General features: G+C 36.3%; 1 protein-coding gene across 1 annotated transcript in view; it reads left to right on the top strand.

Annotated features, from left to right (window-relative positions):
* LOC129216913 (uncharacterized) overlaps window positions 1-19,228 on the top strand; it is a 58,094-nt gene that overhangs the window by 16,168 nt on the left and 22,698 nt on the right. The window contains exons 2-4 of the mRNA XM_054851131.1: window positions 6,490-6,673; window positions 11,795-12,084; window positions 18,473-18,634. Coding sequence (XP_054707106.1) covers window positions 6,490-6,673; window positions 11,795-12,084; window positions 18,473-18,634 — 636 coding nt within the window. The remainder of the gene's footprint in view (window positions 1-6,489; window positions 6,674-11,794; window positions 12,085-18,472; window positions 18,635-19,228) is intronic.

Consider the following 19,228-nt stretch of genomic DNA (forward strand, 5'->3'; position numbering starts at 1 on the left):
AAAAAAAAAAAAAATAACATGGACTCAGAAAATACTTTTATTTTCCCAACAGTTATTTTTTAATTATTTTTTTAAAATGTCCGATTCTTCAAACAAGGCGTGGTCTTTATGACGTTACAAATGATGCATTATGGCGCATCTTTCTACTGCATTTCCACGTTATGATAATCAAGGAGCGAATTACAATTGCGCTCTAGTCAACCATATCGTTGCCATGACACGTGGGTAAAGATGCGAATTAAATATTATAGACCGTGAATGGCAACACTTAATGGCATTGAATCATTTGTGATGTCATCGGCAGAAACGTTAAACGATAAAAGAGCACCGATTTAAGTATTTTTTTAAAATATTACACTTAAAGAAATTAGTTAAAAAATGGTCAGATTCTGTGTTTTTAAGCATGCTCTTTCAGAAAAAAATACTTTTAAAGTTTTGGAAATGACCCCACTTTCGTTTAGTTGGTTCGTGTACATGAGAGTTGGAATATGGGTTGTGCAATATACTGATGTGGCAAGGTAATGCGCAGTATCTGCAGAAATGTTTTTCTGACCTAGGATTAGACCTAGGATAGGCCAGTTATAGTTAGAACGCAAAAGATGACAGTCTAATGCCTATTACCATGTCTATTCGGCGATAACATCAATCAATCAATCAATTTATATGCATATAAACGGCTGGGTGTGGGTGTAGGTGTGTGTTCCTAATACAAATGCTGCCATGGGCAGGTAAAGGGCAATAACCGCAATATTTTTTTTTCCTTTCGCATTTTTGTCATCTATTGTGCGTAGGCTTTATTGTGCAATATTGCTTATTTAGTTTACGCTGAAAAAAAGAGCAAAAAAAAAGTCAAGTTCCAAAATTTCACTATTTTAAGCCCCTTTTATTATACTTATCCTGATTGTCACGGAAAAATCTGAGGTCTGCTTTTGCTTATATCTCAGCAAGTAGACCACTTCGGGATTTCACTAAATGATTTGCTTAATCTTAAGGTACAACTTAACGCTGAAAAATTAAAATTCTAAAATCAAATTATTGTTTCGGTTAGGATGGAAAACAGTAAATATCGTGTAATTTCCCCATTAAATGTTTAAATATAAAACGCATTGTTACAAATTTTGTTGCCTTGCAACAGTAATGTTAAAAGCAATCATAATGAACATTTTGAATCAAGGCTTCTCTGGAGCAAGCATGAAATTTATCCACTATCATTGCTTTCTTAGGATTTTTATCCTCATCTATGCCAATAATCAGTAACGGGACTTTGAAATTTCCCTAAAAAATTTGTTTAATCTTAAGGTATGTATAGCTTAATGCTAAAAAAGTAAATTCTAAAGTACAATTTTCTTTAAAAATGAAAAACTTTAAATAACAGATTTTTTTTAAAACATACTAAGCATTTTTCATAATGCACTCAAAAGACAAAATAACTTTTCTGGGTCCGAGAGGACAATTTAAGTATACCTAGAGTTTTCAATTATTGCAAGAAAAAGACTTCGCAAACGAAGAAAAGTGCGCTCAAGTTATTTTCAAACCAAATTTTCCCATTACGAAAAATATGAATGTTTCTACACTCGAATTATAGTCTATAGCCTTCCTCTATAATTGGACTATTCAACACAAAAAGAATTGTTCAATTCGAACCAGTTGTTCCTGAAATTAGTGCGTTCAAACAAACAAACTCTTCAGCTTTATATTATTAGTATAGATTGTATACAAACATAAAAACCGTAAAATACTCTAAAAAAGTTTAAAGCTGAATCTAGCTTAGTATTTTCGACTAAAATGTTTTCATTTGAAGAAATGAAAATTTAAGAAACAGAATTTCTACCTATTTCTTGAAGAAGAAAGCTTAAAGCACATTTAGTGCACATTTTGTTCTTAACTAAAAATCAGAATTTAGCTATGGAAAAAGGCCACTCTAAATGACTAGAAGCAACACAACTGAAATACTCTCTCAGATTCAATTCCTAAAATTAGCGAAGTTTCTGTTCCACAATGGATTACGTCAGACGTTCAATTGCAAACTTTAGACGGTGATCCCCTCTAAAATCAAAAACCACAGGTAGAATTTCAAACACAATTTACCAAATTTAACTTAATTAAGGTGCTTTTATTGAGAATTTCGTTCGCCAAAATGCGGGTAAAAAAAAGTCCAACAAAAGGTTTCTTTCCCCCTCGTTGGATTCTAGTTAAGAACATTTCAACGAAGTAAAGTGCAGGATAATTTTCTAAAACGTTCAGACAAGCATTTTATTTTGAAAGTTATATGTTTTCTTCTACTTAATCTGCCAGTGTTTATTCCATTCACATCGGTAGAATAAAGAAATGTTCAAATTCACTTTGAAACTTAACCCGTTTGTATTCGTTACTGCATTTTCAACTATTTCTCTCGCCTTCGTTTCGGGCTGTATGTGTGTTTTTTCTATTGCTCAAAATTATTTTTCAGTTTATACTTTACGTTATTTAAAATCTAAGACTTCGTTCTTTTGTTTATTTGGACAAATAATTTCAAAATTCTTCACAATTTGCAAAATTGCTTGCAGCCGTCAACTGTAGCGTTTACGTGAAAATTTTTCTTTTTTTTTCTAATAATTCAGTTTTAATGCCACCTGTCTGGATGATATTCATATCTTCCACTCAATTAATTGCCACTATATACAAATTACAGGATCAAACTCCTATGTTCTAACATAATAGGTTGCTACAAATGTTTCATTCGTTCTCGAAAAGATATTTATTCAAAACTATTATGCGTTCAACGACATTAAACATAAATAAATAATCAGAATTAAAGTAAAACACCAGTGGTAGATACTTCTTCAGTAGTGGTCACTTCAAGGTTTAACACGCACTAGTAGTAGCCACATTGAAGTATATTTTTAAACTATAAGTGTACAATACTAATTACTCAACATGTTCATGGGAGAAAAATGCAGCCACCGTTGTCCAAAGACTGGAGCACCCGAGGGTGGAGGTCTGTCTTGGCTCCATGCCTGTTAGTGTTAGCTGGGAAAGATGGTAAGATGGAGTGGCCTTCACGTCTTGGGTGACCCTACCAGGAGTATATACTCCCGACGTACTTCACCCACTCCTCCCAGTGACACCCCCTTGCCACGATGAGGCCACTAACAGGACTTAAGGGGGTTAAGTCTTGCCCATCCAACACCTTTCACCTCGGAGCTCACCTATCTAGAACTGTTCTCCAAGCAAAAAGCCAATAATAAAGAAAAATGGTTAATAACTCCATCTCACAATTGGTACAAAGGCAAAAGGCCAGGACAATCTCTTGCCCTTCCCTGTGACAGGCAGACTAACACCCTTCTGTCTCGACTCGCCAGTGGACATCTGAAAAGTCTCACTTTCTCTGGAAGCGCCAAGAGGTTCTCCATCTGCCCTAAATGCCAACAAGACCAGGCATCACCACAGCATATCTTGAGCTGCCTAGGATTGGACTGGAACGACATATTCGACAGCCCACTGCTATTGTCAGATTTCATAAGGTTCAACGGCTTCATCGATTTGGTCTGACTCCGTCAGACCAAAGGGAGATTAAAAACAACAACACTAATTACTCTCTTGAAACTCAATGAGCGTTTTATATCCAAACGCTTTCTAAATCTATCCAATTTCTAAAAATGCCAGAATTTCAATTTGTTCAAATTTTATCATTTTTTCTCAAACCTCAAATTTGATTCATCAGCGGCAACTCAAAAACCTAAAAATTTCAGTAGAGGCCGCCATCTGACATTCTCCCGAAGTTTTTCCATTACTTACTTTAAATTCAAATAACTGATGAATAACATTGATTCAGTATGATAGTTACATTAAGTACCAACGAAAAATCACATTATTATTGCTCATTTCTTTCTTCTAAGAACAAAAGTAAACTTGAAGTGGCCACTACTGAAGCACTGGCCACTACTGGTATTTTACCTTATATAAGTTTTTTGCATAGTCTATACATTTTCGATGTGAAATCATTGCCTCATACGACACATGTCCAGGTGGTAGAGTTATTCGTATATTCATTTCGTAACGTCGTCCTGATAATGGTCATAATAGGGTTGTTTCCTTCAGTCAAAAGTAATACTTTTTGTCACTGCAATTGATAGAATAAGCAAACACAAAAATAGCATAGACCCAGAAAATATTTTTATTTTCCCAACAGTTGTTTTTTAATTAATTTTTTAAAGGGGTTTTTGAGCAATCACGATTGCTCATTGTTCTCATTTGACCGTTTTTGATGTTCCGTGCCTTTTTCAGCTTGGACGAGAAGCCTCTGCAGCACCATCACCCACCGTCCTCTGTAGGCGGCGTGGCGCGGCTGCTCCGGTCCTGAGCTATCCGCTTCTCCTGGTCGGAGACGTCCATGTCCTACACACACGCACACTCACACACGCCTACGTGCATACACACAGGTCTACGCACACACACAAGCCTACACACTTACACACACAACTATGCACACGTAACCGCCCAAGAAGAAGGGCAGGCTTGGGAGGGGGACAGGAGCTGTTTCTAGAAACAATAACTCCAATGAGTAGGGTCCTGTCTCAGTTCGTGATTGCGAAAAACATAATTTGAATTCAAAATTTCAGAATTCAAATTAATTTTCTTTCTTTCTTTCTTTTTTTTTTTTTTTTTTTTTTTGAGCAATCACGATTGCTTATTGCTTTTATTTGACCGTCCTTGGTGTTGTGGTTCCTTTTTCAGCTTGGACCAGGCACACCAGCACCACCGCCCACCGGCCTCTGCAAGCGCGGCTCCGAGCACTGCCTCCTGGAATCCGTTTCTCCTGGTCGGGGGCGTCCATGTCCTACACACACGCACGCTCATACACACATACATACACGCGCGCTCATACACACATACACACACGCCTACGCACACACACAAGCCTACACATGAACGCACGCGCGCCTACACATACACACACGTCTACACACACACAACTATACACACGTAACCGCCCAGGAGGAGGGGTAGGCTTGGGGGAACAGGAGCTGTTTCTAGAAACAATAGCTCCCAGTGAGTAGGACCCTGTCGCAACTCGTGATTGCGAAAAACATAATTTGAATTCAAAATTTCAGAATTCAAGTTATTTTTTTTTAATATTAAAATCATTTTTATCAATTTTCTAATGAATATTTCACTGAGTTTAGCTAGAACTTATTTTTGTAGTTTTTATTCCTTCATTAAAAAAATTTAACAGTTGAACGGCTTAAATAGAAGAACAAAGACGAAATACAGTATGTGCTTAGTGTTCACCGAGTGGTGATTCTAGAAATTGCGTTTTCCATCACAATGACGATATGCACTCCCCAAAATTAATTTCTGGGTACGCCACGGGCCACGGCTATACGTAAGTGATGAGTACAGAGGAGTTCACACATAGCACTCTAGTTATTTATACACCTCAGTGATCAGTATTAAACGTCGTCATAGATAGCCATATCTAGATTACCTTAATATATAAAAATCAATGTCCTGAGATAACATATATATATATATATATATATATATATATCAACGCACAGCCGAAACCGCTGAAGCTTCAGACTTAAAATTTGGCAAGCATGTCCGCATGATTACAAAAGTAACCACTAAGAAAGGATTTTTCGAAATCTCAATTAGTTCGGGAGAAATTAATTAAAACCCCTTAATTTCTGCGAAATTAAAAACCTGTCATTGAAATTCAACTCCCTTATTTTCGAAGGTTTTCCTCCATTCAAATCATTATTCAGTACTTCATCTCAACTTTTAATCGATAGCGAACTATAAAGTTGATATTGTTTTTGTTTCTCACGTGATTCTTCGAGGCTTTTCTCAAGTCAAATCATAATATTTCTGTCTTTTGCTTTTATTTTTTCAAAACTAGAAACGAAGTTTTTAAGAACATCATCACAGGCGGACTATCCTTTTGAATTTAGAAGAGTGCAGTTTCCTGTTAAAGTTTGCTTTGCAATAACCATTAATAAGTCACAAGGACAGACATTAAAAGTAGCAGGGATCGATTTAAGAGAAGACTTTTTTTCACACGACCAATGTTATGTAGCTTGCTCCAAAGCCAGTTCATGGAGCAGTTTAATAATTTTAGCACCAGAAAAAAAACTAAAAATGTTGTACAAAGAAGTTCTAGCTTAAACATAGGTATAACAATAAAATGTGGATGACCTGTGTTTGCAAAGAAAATCAATACTTTAAAAGGATCGTTAATAACAGTTAAAGATCGGTTAAGGACAAGGGCATATATATATAAGGAGTCCAGGGGTCTCGGAATCTTCCCAAAATTTGAAAAAGTTATAGGTAATAAGTAATTTTTATAGGGAATTTTCGAAACTAGATGCACCAAGCACTGTTAACCCATGCTAATTCCATTACCCGAGCAATGCCAGGTACGGGAATGCTAGTTAAAATATAAGATGTTGTGAGACCACAAGTAAATTGTATACACCAATGACATCACAGCATTCTTTCTTCTGACAGGCATCCCTCGCTCTATGTTTAACCTTCTGGCTGTGCGCATTGCTCTGCTCGGGCCTGGTGCTAGAAAGGCGGCCCCGGCGCATACCTCAGGCCCTCCCCTCGGAAGAAGGAAATGATGAAGTGATAGAAAGTGAAGAGGAGGAAAATCCGACCGTTGAGAGGAAGAGTCTCAAGCAACAAAATGGTAAGAATATCTAACTCCTTTCTTCGCTCCATTCCTTAATTACACACTTGTTCTCGCTATGATGGGGTTGTTTCCTTCAGTCAAAAGTACTAATTTTATTCACTGAAATTAGTAACTTAAAACGATCAACTAAATAAGTTAAATCATATCAAAAGATCCAGCCAGAGAACGTTAGAACTGAAATTTTAATTCAAACTTACTGAATAAGTTATCACGATAAGTAATGAATTTTAAATTGAAGATGAAACAATAAAACACGTAGGAAATAACTAGTTTTTAAATCTATAACTTAAAATAGTTAAAAGTGACAAACATTCCACGATGTAAAATTTTATAAAATGTTTCTAAGATCTAAAAATTGAAGAAACACAATATAGTATGTTGCCAGTTTTCAGAAAAAAATCACCTTTGAGGAAATTGAAAATATTGTTCTATGGAATTAAAATAAAAATATTTAGTAGATAAGTAAATTACAATTTTGTGTTGTGAACTCTGAAATGGTTGATTGGCCAAACGAATAGCGAATAAGCTTTGGTGTAGGGTTACTGAAATAGCTCCGTCGCCAGGGTAAGGTAGCGGGTTGCGAGAATGAAATATTTATCGCCGGGACCCGGTTACCGTAATTCTACTAAATCACCTTGAAAAAAAAAGGAAAAAGAAAAAAAGCTGCTAAGTTTGTCATTCTCCAGATTCATAGTTACTGACGGCAATTTCTTTAAAAGACAAGAACAGGCCTATTGTTTAAGCGCTTTACAAAAGGCAGGAAGATTTCAAATACTCTTAGAAATGATTCCAATTTTCGTGAAGTGTTTTGACACTAATGGGGTCGTTTCCAAAATTTTAAAAGTTTTTTTCTGAAAGAGCATGCTTAAAAACATAGGATCTGACCATTTTTTAAATAATTTATTTAAGTTTAATATTTTTAAAAAATTACTTAAATCGTTTCGCTTTTATTGTTTACACTTCTGTCCATAGACTAATAATAAGAGTAGACAGAGCTTTCTCAGACTTGCTGATGAAAAATATTGGTTCATGGATGCATCATGTGACTGGTGGAAGGCTTGCTAGATGGCAACATTATCTATAGTTTGGCACTCGACATGTATTTTAAGACGTAATGTATTTTCACAATAATTTTTTTCCATGTGCAGAGATGGAACTGTTTTTCTTTTAGTTATGCATTATTTTGACATTAGTAATTAGTTTTTGATCACAGTTTTCAGTAACTTTCATTTCATCTGGAACTGCTACGTCAGTGTTGGCGTGAATGGAATGGCGTAAACGTTTTGCGTTAACGCGAAAATGTACTAATCGGTATCTTAAATTGAAATTGTAGGTAAAAATCTTACCGTTTGCCGATTCTTTTTGGGCGCTTGCATCTTTAATTGTTTAGAGAGTTATTGAAATTGACTAAAGAAAATGCACAGTACTAACTAAACGAAAAACTCACTATATTAACAAAATATTTACAACTTAGAATAACAAATTTACAAATCGGACTCCATAAAAGATCATTCTTCCGTGTTCCATCAATTCTATTTATTTTATTACGATTAGCGCCCGCTGTTGCTAGGATATCCACCAGTCACATGGTTTGGTTTATGAGCAGCAAAAGGGTTGCCATAGCTCGGTCTACTCTTATTATTAGTCTATGCTTCTGTCGTGTGACATCACAAATGATGAAATGCCATTCAATGTTGCCATTCACAGAACAAAATATTTAATTCGCATCTTTACTCACGTGTATTGGCAACGATATGGTTGATAGCAAGTGTAGAGCGCAATTTTAGTTCGCTGCTTGATTATCATAACGTGGAAACGTAGTAGAATAAAGACGCACCAAATTGCATCATTTGTGACGTCATAAAGACCACGCCTTGTGTTTGAAAAATCGGACATTTTAAAAAATTAATTTAAAAAAAAAACTGTTGGGATAATAAAAATATTTTCTGGGTCCATGTTTTTTTTTTTTTTTTTTTTGCTCATTCTATCAATTTCAATGACTAAAAGTAGTACTTTTGACTGAAGGAAACCACCCCATTATCAATGCATCAAAAAATAATCTTTTCGATTAATTCGCCAAGTCCGAAATATCCAAATACATTCTCAAACTTTGAAAAAAAATAATAATAATTTGAATTTTGTCATCTTGAATTCAAGTTATGTTTTTCGCAATCACGAGTGTGTATGTGTATGTAGGCATGTCCAGGCGTGAGTGTATGGGTAGTTGTGTGTATGTGTGTTTGTGTGTGTGGGGGGAGTATCTGTGGGTGTGTGTATGTGTTTGTGTGTCTGTATGCATGTGTGTATGTGTTTGTGTGTGTGTGTTTGTGTATGTGTAGGTGTCTGCATATATGCGTGTGTGTATGTGTTTGTGTGTAGGTGTATGTATGTATATATATGTGTGTGTGTGTGTAGGTGTGTGTATGTATGCGTGTGTGTGTAGGATATGGACGCAACCTCGAGATGGCTTTCGCTAGAGGAGCAGCATCGTGAGGAGCCGGTAGACGGTGATGGTGCGGAGGTTGACGGTTTGAAAATAAAATGATAGGACATCAAAACAGTCAAGTGAGAACAATAAGCAATCGTGATTGCTCAAAAGAAAGACTGTTTGGTAAAGACATTTTGAAACTTTCGATGGATTTCAAAAGTCGCAAGAGGACAAGCTTAAAACTTTCGATAAAATGTACAGATGGTGGACAAAATAATATGAACACCTATAAGGAAAAATCGTTATTAATAGGGAGTTGAACCACCCTTTGATTGAAGAACAGGTTGAATGCGACGAGGGATAGATGCATAAAGGTCATGGACAACATTTAAAGGAATATTAAATCATTCTTCCTGCAGAATGGTCTCTAATTCCGAAAGTCCGGATGAAAGTGGAAATCAGGAACGAAGTTTGGACTCTAAATATCCCCATAAATGTTCAATAACATTTAAGTCCGGAGACTGAGGGGGCCAGGTGAGATGTTCAAATTCACTGTCATGCTCTTCGAACCATTCTTGGACACATCTGGCAGTGTGTATGGGGGCGTTGTCGTCTTGAAAGAGCAGTCGCTCTCCAGGGAACACAGTCTGGACAAACGGATGGACATGATCCTCTAGAATGCTCAGATAGTGATTAGATTTGACACGCCCATGCAGAATAACAAGTGGCCCAAGACCACGCCAAAATATCGCACCCCATACCATAATTGAGCCACGCCATCCCCATGCTTCACAGTTGGCAAGAGGCATTCAGGATTAAAGGCTTCTGAGGGCGTTCGCCAGACATAAACGCGCCCGATAGTCTGAAATAGGGTAAATGATGATTCATCTGGCCATATTACCTGTTGCCACATCTGTGGGGACAAAACTTTGTGGTCTCTGCACCATTGGCGTCGCTTGAAAGCATTAGTTGCTGTCACCAAGGGTTTTCGAATTGCCACTCTGCCATAAATGTTCGCAGCATGAAGTTCCCTTTTGACAGTTTTTGTTGAAACGGGGTCCTGGAGATGGCTGTTCATTTCAGATGTTATTTCGGATAAGGATTGCTTGCGCTTTCGGGCTACTATGCGCTTCAAAGCTCTTCTATCCCTATGAGCAAGCTTTGACTTTCGGCCACTGTGGTGCTTTGAAGACGTCGTCTTACCTTCTTTCGTGTATGCTGTCATAACCTCTGACACCGTACCTCTTGCACACCCCAAAAGCTTTGCTTTTTCCGTAACCGATGCTCCACTTAAACGCGTCCCAACAATCATTCCTCTTTGGAACTCTGTAAGGTCTGACATCTCAACTTATTAAAGAAATTTAGAACCAAGCACGCAACATTTGTGACTACTGTTGAGACACTGATAGGTTCCTCTTCACGCTGACCAGGTGGCAGACTTCTATTGCAGGTGGCGTGACTGTACTATAGGTGTGAAATGCGGCATACTTTTTCATAGGTGTTCATATTATTTTGTCTTCCATCTGTACAATAATCTGGTAACTAAATAAAAAAAAAGTCATTAAATCGAGCCTGCCTCCCTTCCCCCAATTACCGTCGAGGAAAGATTTATACCTCGCCAGGAAAGGCCAAATATGAGCAGAACATTTTCTGTTCGGAATTAAAAATCATATCTTATGAATTAGATTAAGCAAACATTTTACGCAATTTCATAAACTTGGCCATTCTCTGGCGAATGTATAGTAATGTGGTCCTTTTGCGATAAATAATGGATTTTGATTTATTACTTTACATTTTAACGCTGCTTTCAATTACAAAAATTAAAAAGGAAATTAAATAAAATGATTTTTAGAACTTATTTGATCGACAGTGTTACGATAACGTGGTCGTGACAGTCGCTTTTTTATTTATTTATTTATTCATTTATTTTTATTTTATTTTATTTTATTTTTTTATTTATTTATTTATTTATTTATTTATTTATTTATTTATTTATTTTTTTTTTTGACTTTAAATTTAGAAAACATTTGGGCAAGGGCCTCCGAACCGCTTTCCTTTAATATTGCAGAAATTAGGTTTTTTGAATATGACTTAAGAAAAATTAAAGTGGAATAAGAAGCAAAGGATGTAAGTGACAAAATTGAAAATTTGGAGATAACTAGTACAAATAGTAGGTAAACCTCTCCTCTGTCTTGGGGAAAGAGATAACACTAGTAGCCCTAGTAGGTGCTGCTGTATAACATGATTTAGAAAAAAAACTCAATGAAAGCTACCTAGGACGTTATCTTTATACGCGTTTTAATCAAAATTTTAAAATGCCCGCTTGCAACCCTGTGCTTCTCATTACCTCATATGAGGCAGTGAGAAGCAAAGGGATGTAAGTGGCAAAATTAAAAATTTGGAGATAACTAGTACAAATAGTAGGTGAACCTCTCCTATATCTGGGGGCAAGAGATAGTACTAGTAGCCCTAGTAGGTGCTGCTGTATAGCATGATTTAGAAAAAAATTTCACTGAAAACCTACCTAGGTTGTTATCTTTAAACGAGTTTTACTCAAAACTTGAAAATGTCCACTTATATTCCTTTGCTTCTCACTGCCTCATATGTCTTTAAAATCTCTGCATTCCTTAAACAAACTGTATTTTGTAGAAATATGTTTATTTTTAACTAACTGATGTGTTTCCCTCAAGGTCAACTCTCTCCTCTGATGATGAAGCCTACTTGGAAGGCGCTCTACCCATTTGGCCCGAATGGTCGCCGCGAGATGAACGACGCCCTGGAGGAAAAGAAGTCCCGCTCACAGCACCGGAAGAGAAGCAGGAGGGAGGAGGGGCGTCAGAAGGAGCAGGAGGAGCTCGCAGACATACTGAAGGACGAGGAAGACGACAAGGCGAAACAGGAATTCGTCAAACCAAAGGCCAAGAGAGGAACGGAGGTAGAAGAGCAGGAGGTCAAGCCTACTAGTTCTCCGGATTTTCAGGTACAATGGGAGTGCTCCCTTCAGTACTATTTTCAGTCCCTGAAACTGATAGAAGCAAAAAAAGGGGGGCTACAGAAATTAATTCGTCCCTTAGTAGTATTTTCGAGCTTCTCAAAATAATGTTAGTTTTCCTTATTTCTTTCTAAAACATGAGTTGATTGAGATGTTGGATAACGTTATACAAGGTAAAAAATTTTATTGTTTTGTAAGAATATGAGTTTTTTTTTAATCTTAAATTAATTTAACTAACCATATTTTACAGCAGCATTTAGTTGGAATGGACAGTATGCAAAATATTTTCTTGAATATATTATCGTAGAACAAAATGAAAAATGTTTAACCGAGAAAGAATTTACTTTATTCCTTTTATTCTCAGCTGAAAGGTTTCGCCAAATTTGTTTAGGGTTATAGTTTTAGTATTGTGCGAGCAAAGTAGCCTTGGCGAGATTTCGCGTTTTTAGTTAAACCATTTTTAATTTTTTTCATGAGTGGAATAAAATGGTAGTAAGATTACAGAATTCGATAAGTAAAAAGAAATAATGGTCAATCAACTGAAAAGAAAACCACCACCATATATCCGTAAGAATTTTGTAGATGATTTGCATAACATGACATAATAAAATCGTAACTCAGAAATTAGAAACATCGAAACAGAAATTTTTTAAATTAACCGATTCGGGAATTCGAGAGAAATAACTCAGCTACAAATGCAAAACAATAAGCGCTAGCCAAGCAAAGCAAAGAAGTATCATCTTCTTTTGGTAATAATTTGTAATGTCATATTAAATTATCTAGCATTAGTTGTTATTCTTGTCAGGCCACAATTATTATTTAGTTTTATCAAGAATTGATAAATATCGAATTCAACATCGTGAAAATGGCTGCTTAGAACTACGAACTACGTAGTTTGCATTAATGTTTGACGTTTAGTAATGCTTTTTGAATTCTCATTTCGTTCTACGTGGGCCAGAATATCAACAAGACTTTGAAAATTAATTTAAAAAGAATAAAGCAAAAAAATCATACATACGAACAAAATTTACTAGGCTTATTAGCATTTCCTTCGTTACCACATGCGTTTGTTTTAGTTTTTTCGTCCGCCATTAGACAGTGACTGCAGTGCCCCCTATAGTTCGTTGGAGTTGCGAATTGTTCTCTGCGAGAAAATTATTAGCGGCACGTGAATTGTTTATTAAATAAAGTATTTTTTTCAGCAAATTTGGCGAAACTCGAAACTTTGCTCTGGTAACCCTAGCAGCGCAACAAATCCGATCCAAAATAGCTAAACTGAAACTGATGCGTCGGCCTATCTATATAGCGGCTCCAGCCATCTTGGATCGGATCACGTTAGAGCCGCTATATAGATAGGCCGACGCATCGCTTCAGTTTAGCCATTTTGGATCGAATTTTGCATTGTTGCGCTGCTAGGGTTACTACAGCAAAATTTCGGATTTCGCTTAGTTTCCCGAAAACAATATTTTATTTAAGAAAAAATTCACGCTAATAATTGCTCCCAGTGATCTATCGCCAAACGTGATAACTCGCCCGAAAAGACAACCACTCAAACACGCGCTCCGATCCAAAATGGCTAATCTTAAGCTAATGCGTCAGCTCGTATATACTGTTTGACTACGGATTGTATGGAATTTGCAAACATCCAATTCGCAACTCCAGAGCTTGAATCCGCTACCTTGCGGATATTTACAAAACTGCCGAAAAAACTAAAACATTGCGTTCCACGAGTTCATTTTGGGCAAAACAAAGTTTGTTATGTGTATTTTCTTTTTATTTGCGCAATTCATCATTTGGAATCGTCATTCGCAACAGCGTAACATCAAAATATCTGTTATAAACTGTGAGTACACATTTTATTTATCTTGTTTTGAGTGAATTTGAATAAATATCAGTTTTTCAATTCGATGAAAAAAAGCGGACTTAACAACATTGACTGGACACTAGGGCCATGCTGAAAAATTTCTCTTTTCCTTAACCTAATTCCACATAAATGATTTGAATAACCTTTGTTACTACAGCATCCAACTGAAATGGACAGTATGAAAATAAATTTTCTTGAAAATATTTATCGCAGAACAGATTGAAAAATCCAGAAAGAACGTTAAGAATTTGAACAATAAAAAATAAAAGTTTGGAATTTTTATCGCTAAAATATCGTGCCAACTTAATTTTATTGCTCTGCAAAAGCTGTCATAATCGATGGAAGAGTTTCGCCAAAAAATCTAATTATAGGGTTATAGTTTTAAATTTGTGTGAAAGAATAATGTATCTTGACAAGATTTCGCATATCTGTTAAATCTTTTCCATGACGAATGAATTAAATGCATGATGATTTCTTTTGATATCCAATCATATAGTCATAGAAATAAATTATCTAGTGTTAAATGTTACTCTTGACAGTCTGTCACGTATGTGCACTATGTGACAAAAATGTCAACAAATGCCGGAAATGTCATGAAACTGGACATAATATGTACTAATGTATAGAGAAAACGGTACAAAATGAAAATGCTGTTCGAAGCGAACCAAACATTTATGAATTCCGAATTCAACATCGTGAAAATGGCTGCTTCAGAACAACTTACTGTGTGTTCTGCATTAATTTTTTACTTTCGTAATACTTTTTGATTTCTAATCTCTTTCTACATGGGTCAGAATAACCAAAAGACTTTGAAAAATCTTTTCAAATGAATAAAGAACAAAAAATCATGCATGCGAACAAAAATTTCTCTCATTTCCTAAGTTTAGAAGCAATTTATACGTTACAGCTTGCGTTTGTTTTAGTTTTTTCATCCGCCATTAGACAGTGACTGCAGCGCCCCCTATAGTTTGTTGGAGTTGCGAATTAAGGCGATTCCATCTGAATGAGGGGAAAAATAAAAATTTTATGCGCGTATTCCGCTCATTTGAATGAGACTCTGCTTAATTTAGAGGCTAACATACATCTGCAAAATCTGACATCCTTGAAAACTAATAGATGCTTCCATTTCCGCGAGTAAACCGGATGTTTGCCTTTCCATACATTCCGTGGTTAGACAGTATAGGGGCCTTAGATCACGTGGTTGTCTTTTCTGGTTGGATTTTTTAAAGTGAGCTATTATATTAGCGGATCGAGAATTGTTAGTTAAATAAATATTGATTTGGCGAAATTAGGAAATATCCTGAAACGTTCTGGTAACCCTTGCGACTTCTTCACTTGTAACGTCAGCAGTGAAAATGAAGACAGAGACTGAAAGTCTTTTTAGATTATTTTTTTAACAGAGAAAATAAGTAAAAATTAAGAAGAGAAGTAACTCACCCCATGTTTTCGACCATGCTCTTTCGGAAAATATATTTTGAAAAATTGGAAGCAACACAAGTTTTAAAAAGGTTCGATGAAATGACAACGTGAGGGAATAATAATCATACTGAGAAAAACTCTAAATACTTTTCGACAAGCTAGTCAAAATATAACGCCCTTACTGCATATTCAAGTTCTGCCAAAATTAATATTGCTGAAATTTAATGTCAATTTTTAAAACAAAACAAGGCATTAAACACAAAAGCTACATTGAAATGTTTAAAAAAAACCCTACGGAATAACTAAATCAAGCACTTAAAACTTAAAACAATCTACCAAATAAAAAAAGAAAGAAAAAAATTAATTTGAATTTTGACATCTGGAATTCAAATTATGTTTCTCGCAATCACGAGTGTGTGTGTGTGTAGGCGTGTGTGTTTGTGCCTGTGTGCAGGCATGAGTGTGTGTGTGTAGGTGCGTATGTATGCGTGTGTGTAGGCAAGTGACGCAACATGGAGACTGTTTTCGCTGGAGGAGCAGCATCGGGAGGAGCCGGACGACGGTGGTGCTGCAGAGGGAGGCGGGGGAAAGTAAGCTCAAAGGAACATCAAAACAGTCAAATGAGAACAATAAGCAATGTGATTGCTCAAAAAAAAAAAAAAAAACCAAATGATTGACTGACATGAAAATTTCAATAAATTTAAAAATTAAAGTGTGTCGAGTAAAAACGACAACAGCAATTTCATCAATGGGAATGATGAAATTGCTGTTGTAATTGCTGCTCATATTGGAATTTTTTTTACCAGTATGGAAAGTTCGACGCAATAATAATTCCCACAATATCATTAATAAAAATTACCTTAATACACCACAATTTTTTGATCCCTCCATTTCTTTTATAGAATTAGAATGGGATAGTTCCTTTAGGTACGGCAGTTTTAGGGCAAAAAATGTAAGAAATTCTGAATAACATTCAGCCAGAATTGAAAAGGCTTACCTAGTCATATGTCACCATCGAATTCCTAACAGTAGCCGCCCTCTCTCTCTCTCTCTCTCTCTCTCTCTTTGCCTCCAATGTTTTATGCTTCAATTTATTGAGTAATCACGATTGCTTATTGTTCTCATTTGACTGTTTTGATGTGCTATCATTTTATTTTCCCGCCAGCACCCTCTGAAGCATCACCGTCGACCTATAGCGAAACCGTTTCCAGGTTGCATCCATATGCTACACACACGCGCATACATACACAACTACACACACGCACACACAAATACATACACCTACACACACATACACAAACACATTCACCTACACACACACACACAAACACATACACCTACACACACATACATCTACACAAACACATATGCCTACACACACATACAAACACATACACACACTCAAACACATACACACACATACAGACACCAACACATACACACACATACAGACACCAACACATACACACACATACACAAACACATATACACACTCAAACACATACACACACATACAGACACCAACACATACACACGCAACTACCCACACACTCATGCCTGCACACAGACACAAACACATATGCCTACACACACATACACATTCCCCCCCCCACACACACACAAACATTACTACACACAACTACCCACACACTCATACCTGCACGCAGACACAAACACACATGCCTACCCACACACTCTATTAAATTGGACTATTCATCCAGTTCTTGTTAATTCCAACTACGAAATTTCCTCGTTACCTTTTAAGTGAACACATTTCTAAAACAACATATTTATTTTCAGGCAACAATCACAACACATCTACACTTAACAACACAAAGTTCTATTCTACTATCGTAACTACGCACATCAGAGATCGATAGCAGTCAGCGCCCTCTATACTGTCATTACTTTGATTTACAACACACTCATACCTGCACGCAGACACAAACACACATGCCTACACACATACACATACCTCTACACACAAACACACATACCCCACACACACAAAAACACACACGCACACTCGTGATTGCGAAAAACATAATTTGAATTCAAGATGTCAAAATTCAAATTAATTTTACTTTTCCTTTTTCATTTTTTCTGAATTCAAACAATTTTTGCAAATAAAAGTTGAATTATATTTTTTAAAAAAAGAAGTAGGTTAGCATAAAAATGTCGTTAAGTTCATTCTCTCATTATTATCATCATGCTTCATTAAATTATAGCTATTAATGTTTTGTAAGAGGAATGATTCGAATTCAATCACTTTTTTTCAGTAACGGGTTGGACAAAAATAGGAGAATAAATTAATACAATACCAATAAATTACAGCAAAAATTTTCCAACTTAAAATCTCCAACTGGAACCCCTCGTACCTGACCGTGGCAACACTAGGAATAGAACACTAGTGTGGTTCAAAAATCCTTTTTTTTTCAGCTAGAGTCCAGGACACACCCTATTTTTTTAGACTTACCAATAGTATTATGCTATAAAAGTTTTAGCTTCTTACTCAAATTTTAAGAGGGTGCTCAATGCCCCTCAATTGAACATTAGCCGTAGCATAGAAAATGACACAAATTTAAAAACATTAAATTTCCCCAACAGTTTTTTTGTAAATAATTATTCTATTGCAATGCATATGCATATTACTAATGTGTATTATAATATGCAGCATTGTTTTTTCAGTTCAAGGTATTTTTTTACCCCCCTCCCCATACGTATGAATTTGGGGGGGGGGTGAACACCCTCTTTTAGTTGAAATAGGAAGCTAAAATTTTTCCAGTATATTACTATACACAAGTCTAAAAATATTGAGGGGTGTCCTGGTATCTAGGAGAAACCTTTTTTTTACATGTAACCACCCTATAGATCACCCTATAAAAAGACTATCTGTAGCCAAATCGATAAGATTTTTTAGCATTAGCATGCATCTAAAAGAATGACGGCCATATTCACCACCGAAGTTAAACTTGAGTCAGACGCCCGAACTGCCGATGGAAGTCTAATTCAACCAATGAGAAGACGCCAATCGGTTGTCTGACTTGGGTTCATATTGCTTCAGAGATATTGATCAACTTTTTTTTCCAACAGGACTGGCTTCGTCGGGAATACTACCGCAACATGGCCAAGTCATTCGCGTCGATGAGAAAGAAACGAGATGGCTCCACCCACTGGGAGGAAACTGAACATGAGACCGAAGTTCCTTCAACAGCGCCTCTCAATAGGAAGCGGAGAGATCAGAAAAACACTGAAGTAATTTTGCTTTTAAGAACAATATTATTCTTCAGTTCGGTCACTCGTCTGGTCAGTGCTAATTCTATGTTAGCTACCAGTTTGTTTGGCACTCTTGGCTTCCTTAAGATGTTTTCCACCTCCAGCTCCCGAACTCTCCTTGGGGAGTTCGGGAGCCTCTAGCCTCGGGAGTCCTTTGGGGGCCTCTAGGACAGGCCTTACCCGCACTGATCTTCCATTGAATTTCGCTCTACATATTGTAAATAGTCCTTATTAATCCACTCATATTTATCCTTCGTTTATTCATACTTGTCAATTATTTCACATGTGCTTGTAAATATTGTATATACTCAAGTGGCCCTGAAAAGATTCCTTTTTTTTTTAAATATATATATATATATATATATATATATATATATATATATATATATATATTCCTCCTCCCCCTCATACCATCAATGATCTGTTCCATGTTATGACCCTTTACCCTCACACCCGGCAAAAGAGCTCACGCTCTCCACCGAAGAAAAATCATGATCCGTATCCGTATCTCAGTTAGTCCTATACCGAGCTGATGAGTGCTAATAAGCACGAAACTGCAGTCCTCGGCTGGAA

Source organism: Uloborus diversus, chromosome 2, assembly GCF_026930045.1.
Source record: "Uloborus diversus isolate 005 chromosome 2, Udiv.v.3.1, whole genome shotgun sequence".
Taxonomy (NCBI): domain Eukaryota; kingdom Metazoa; phylum Arthropoda; class Arachnida; order Araneae; family Uloboridae; genus Uloborus; species Uloborus diversus.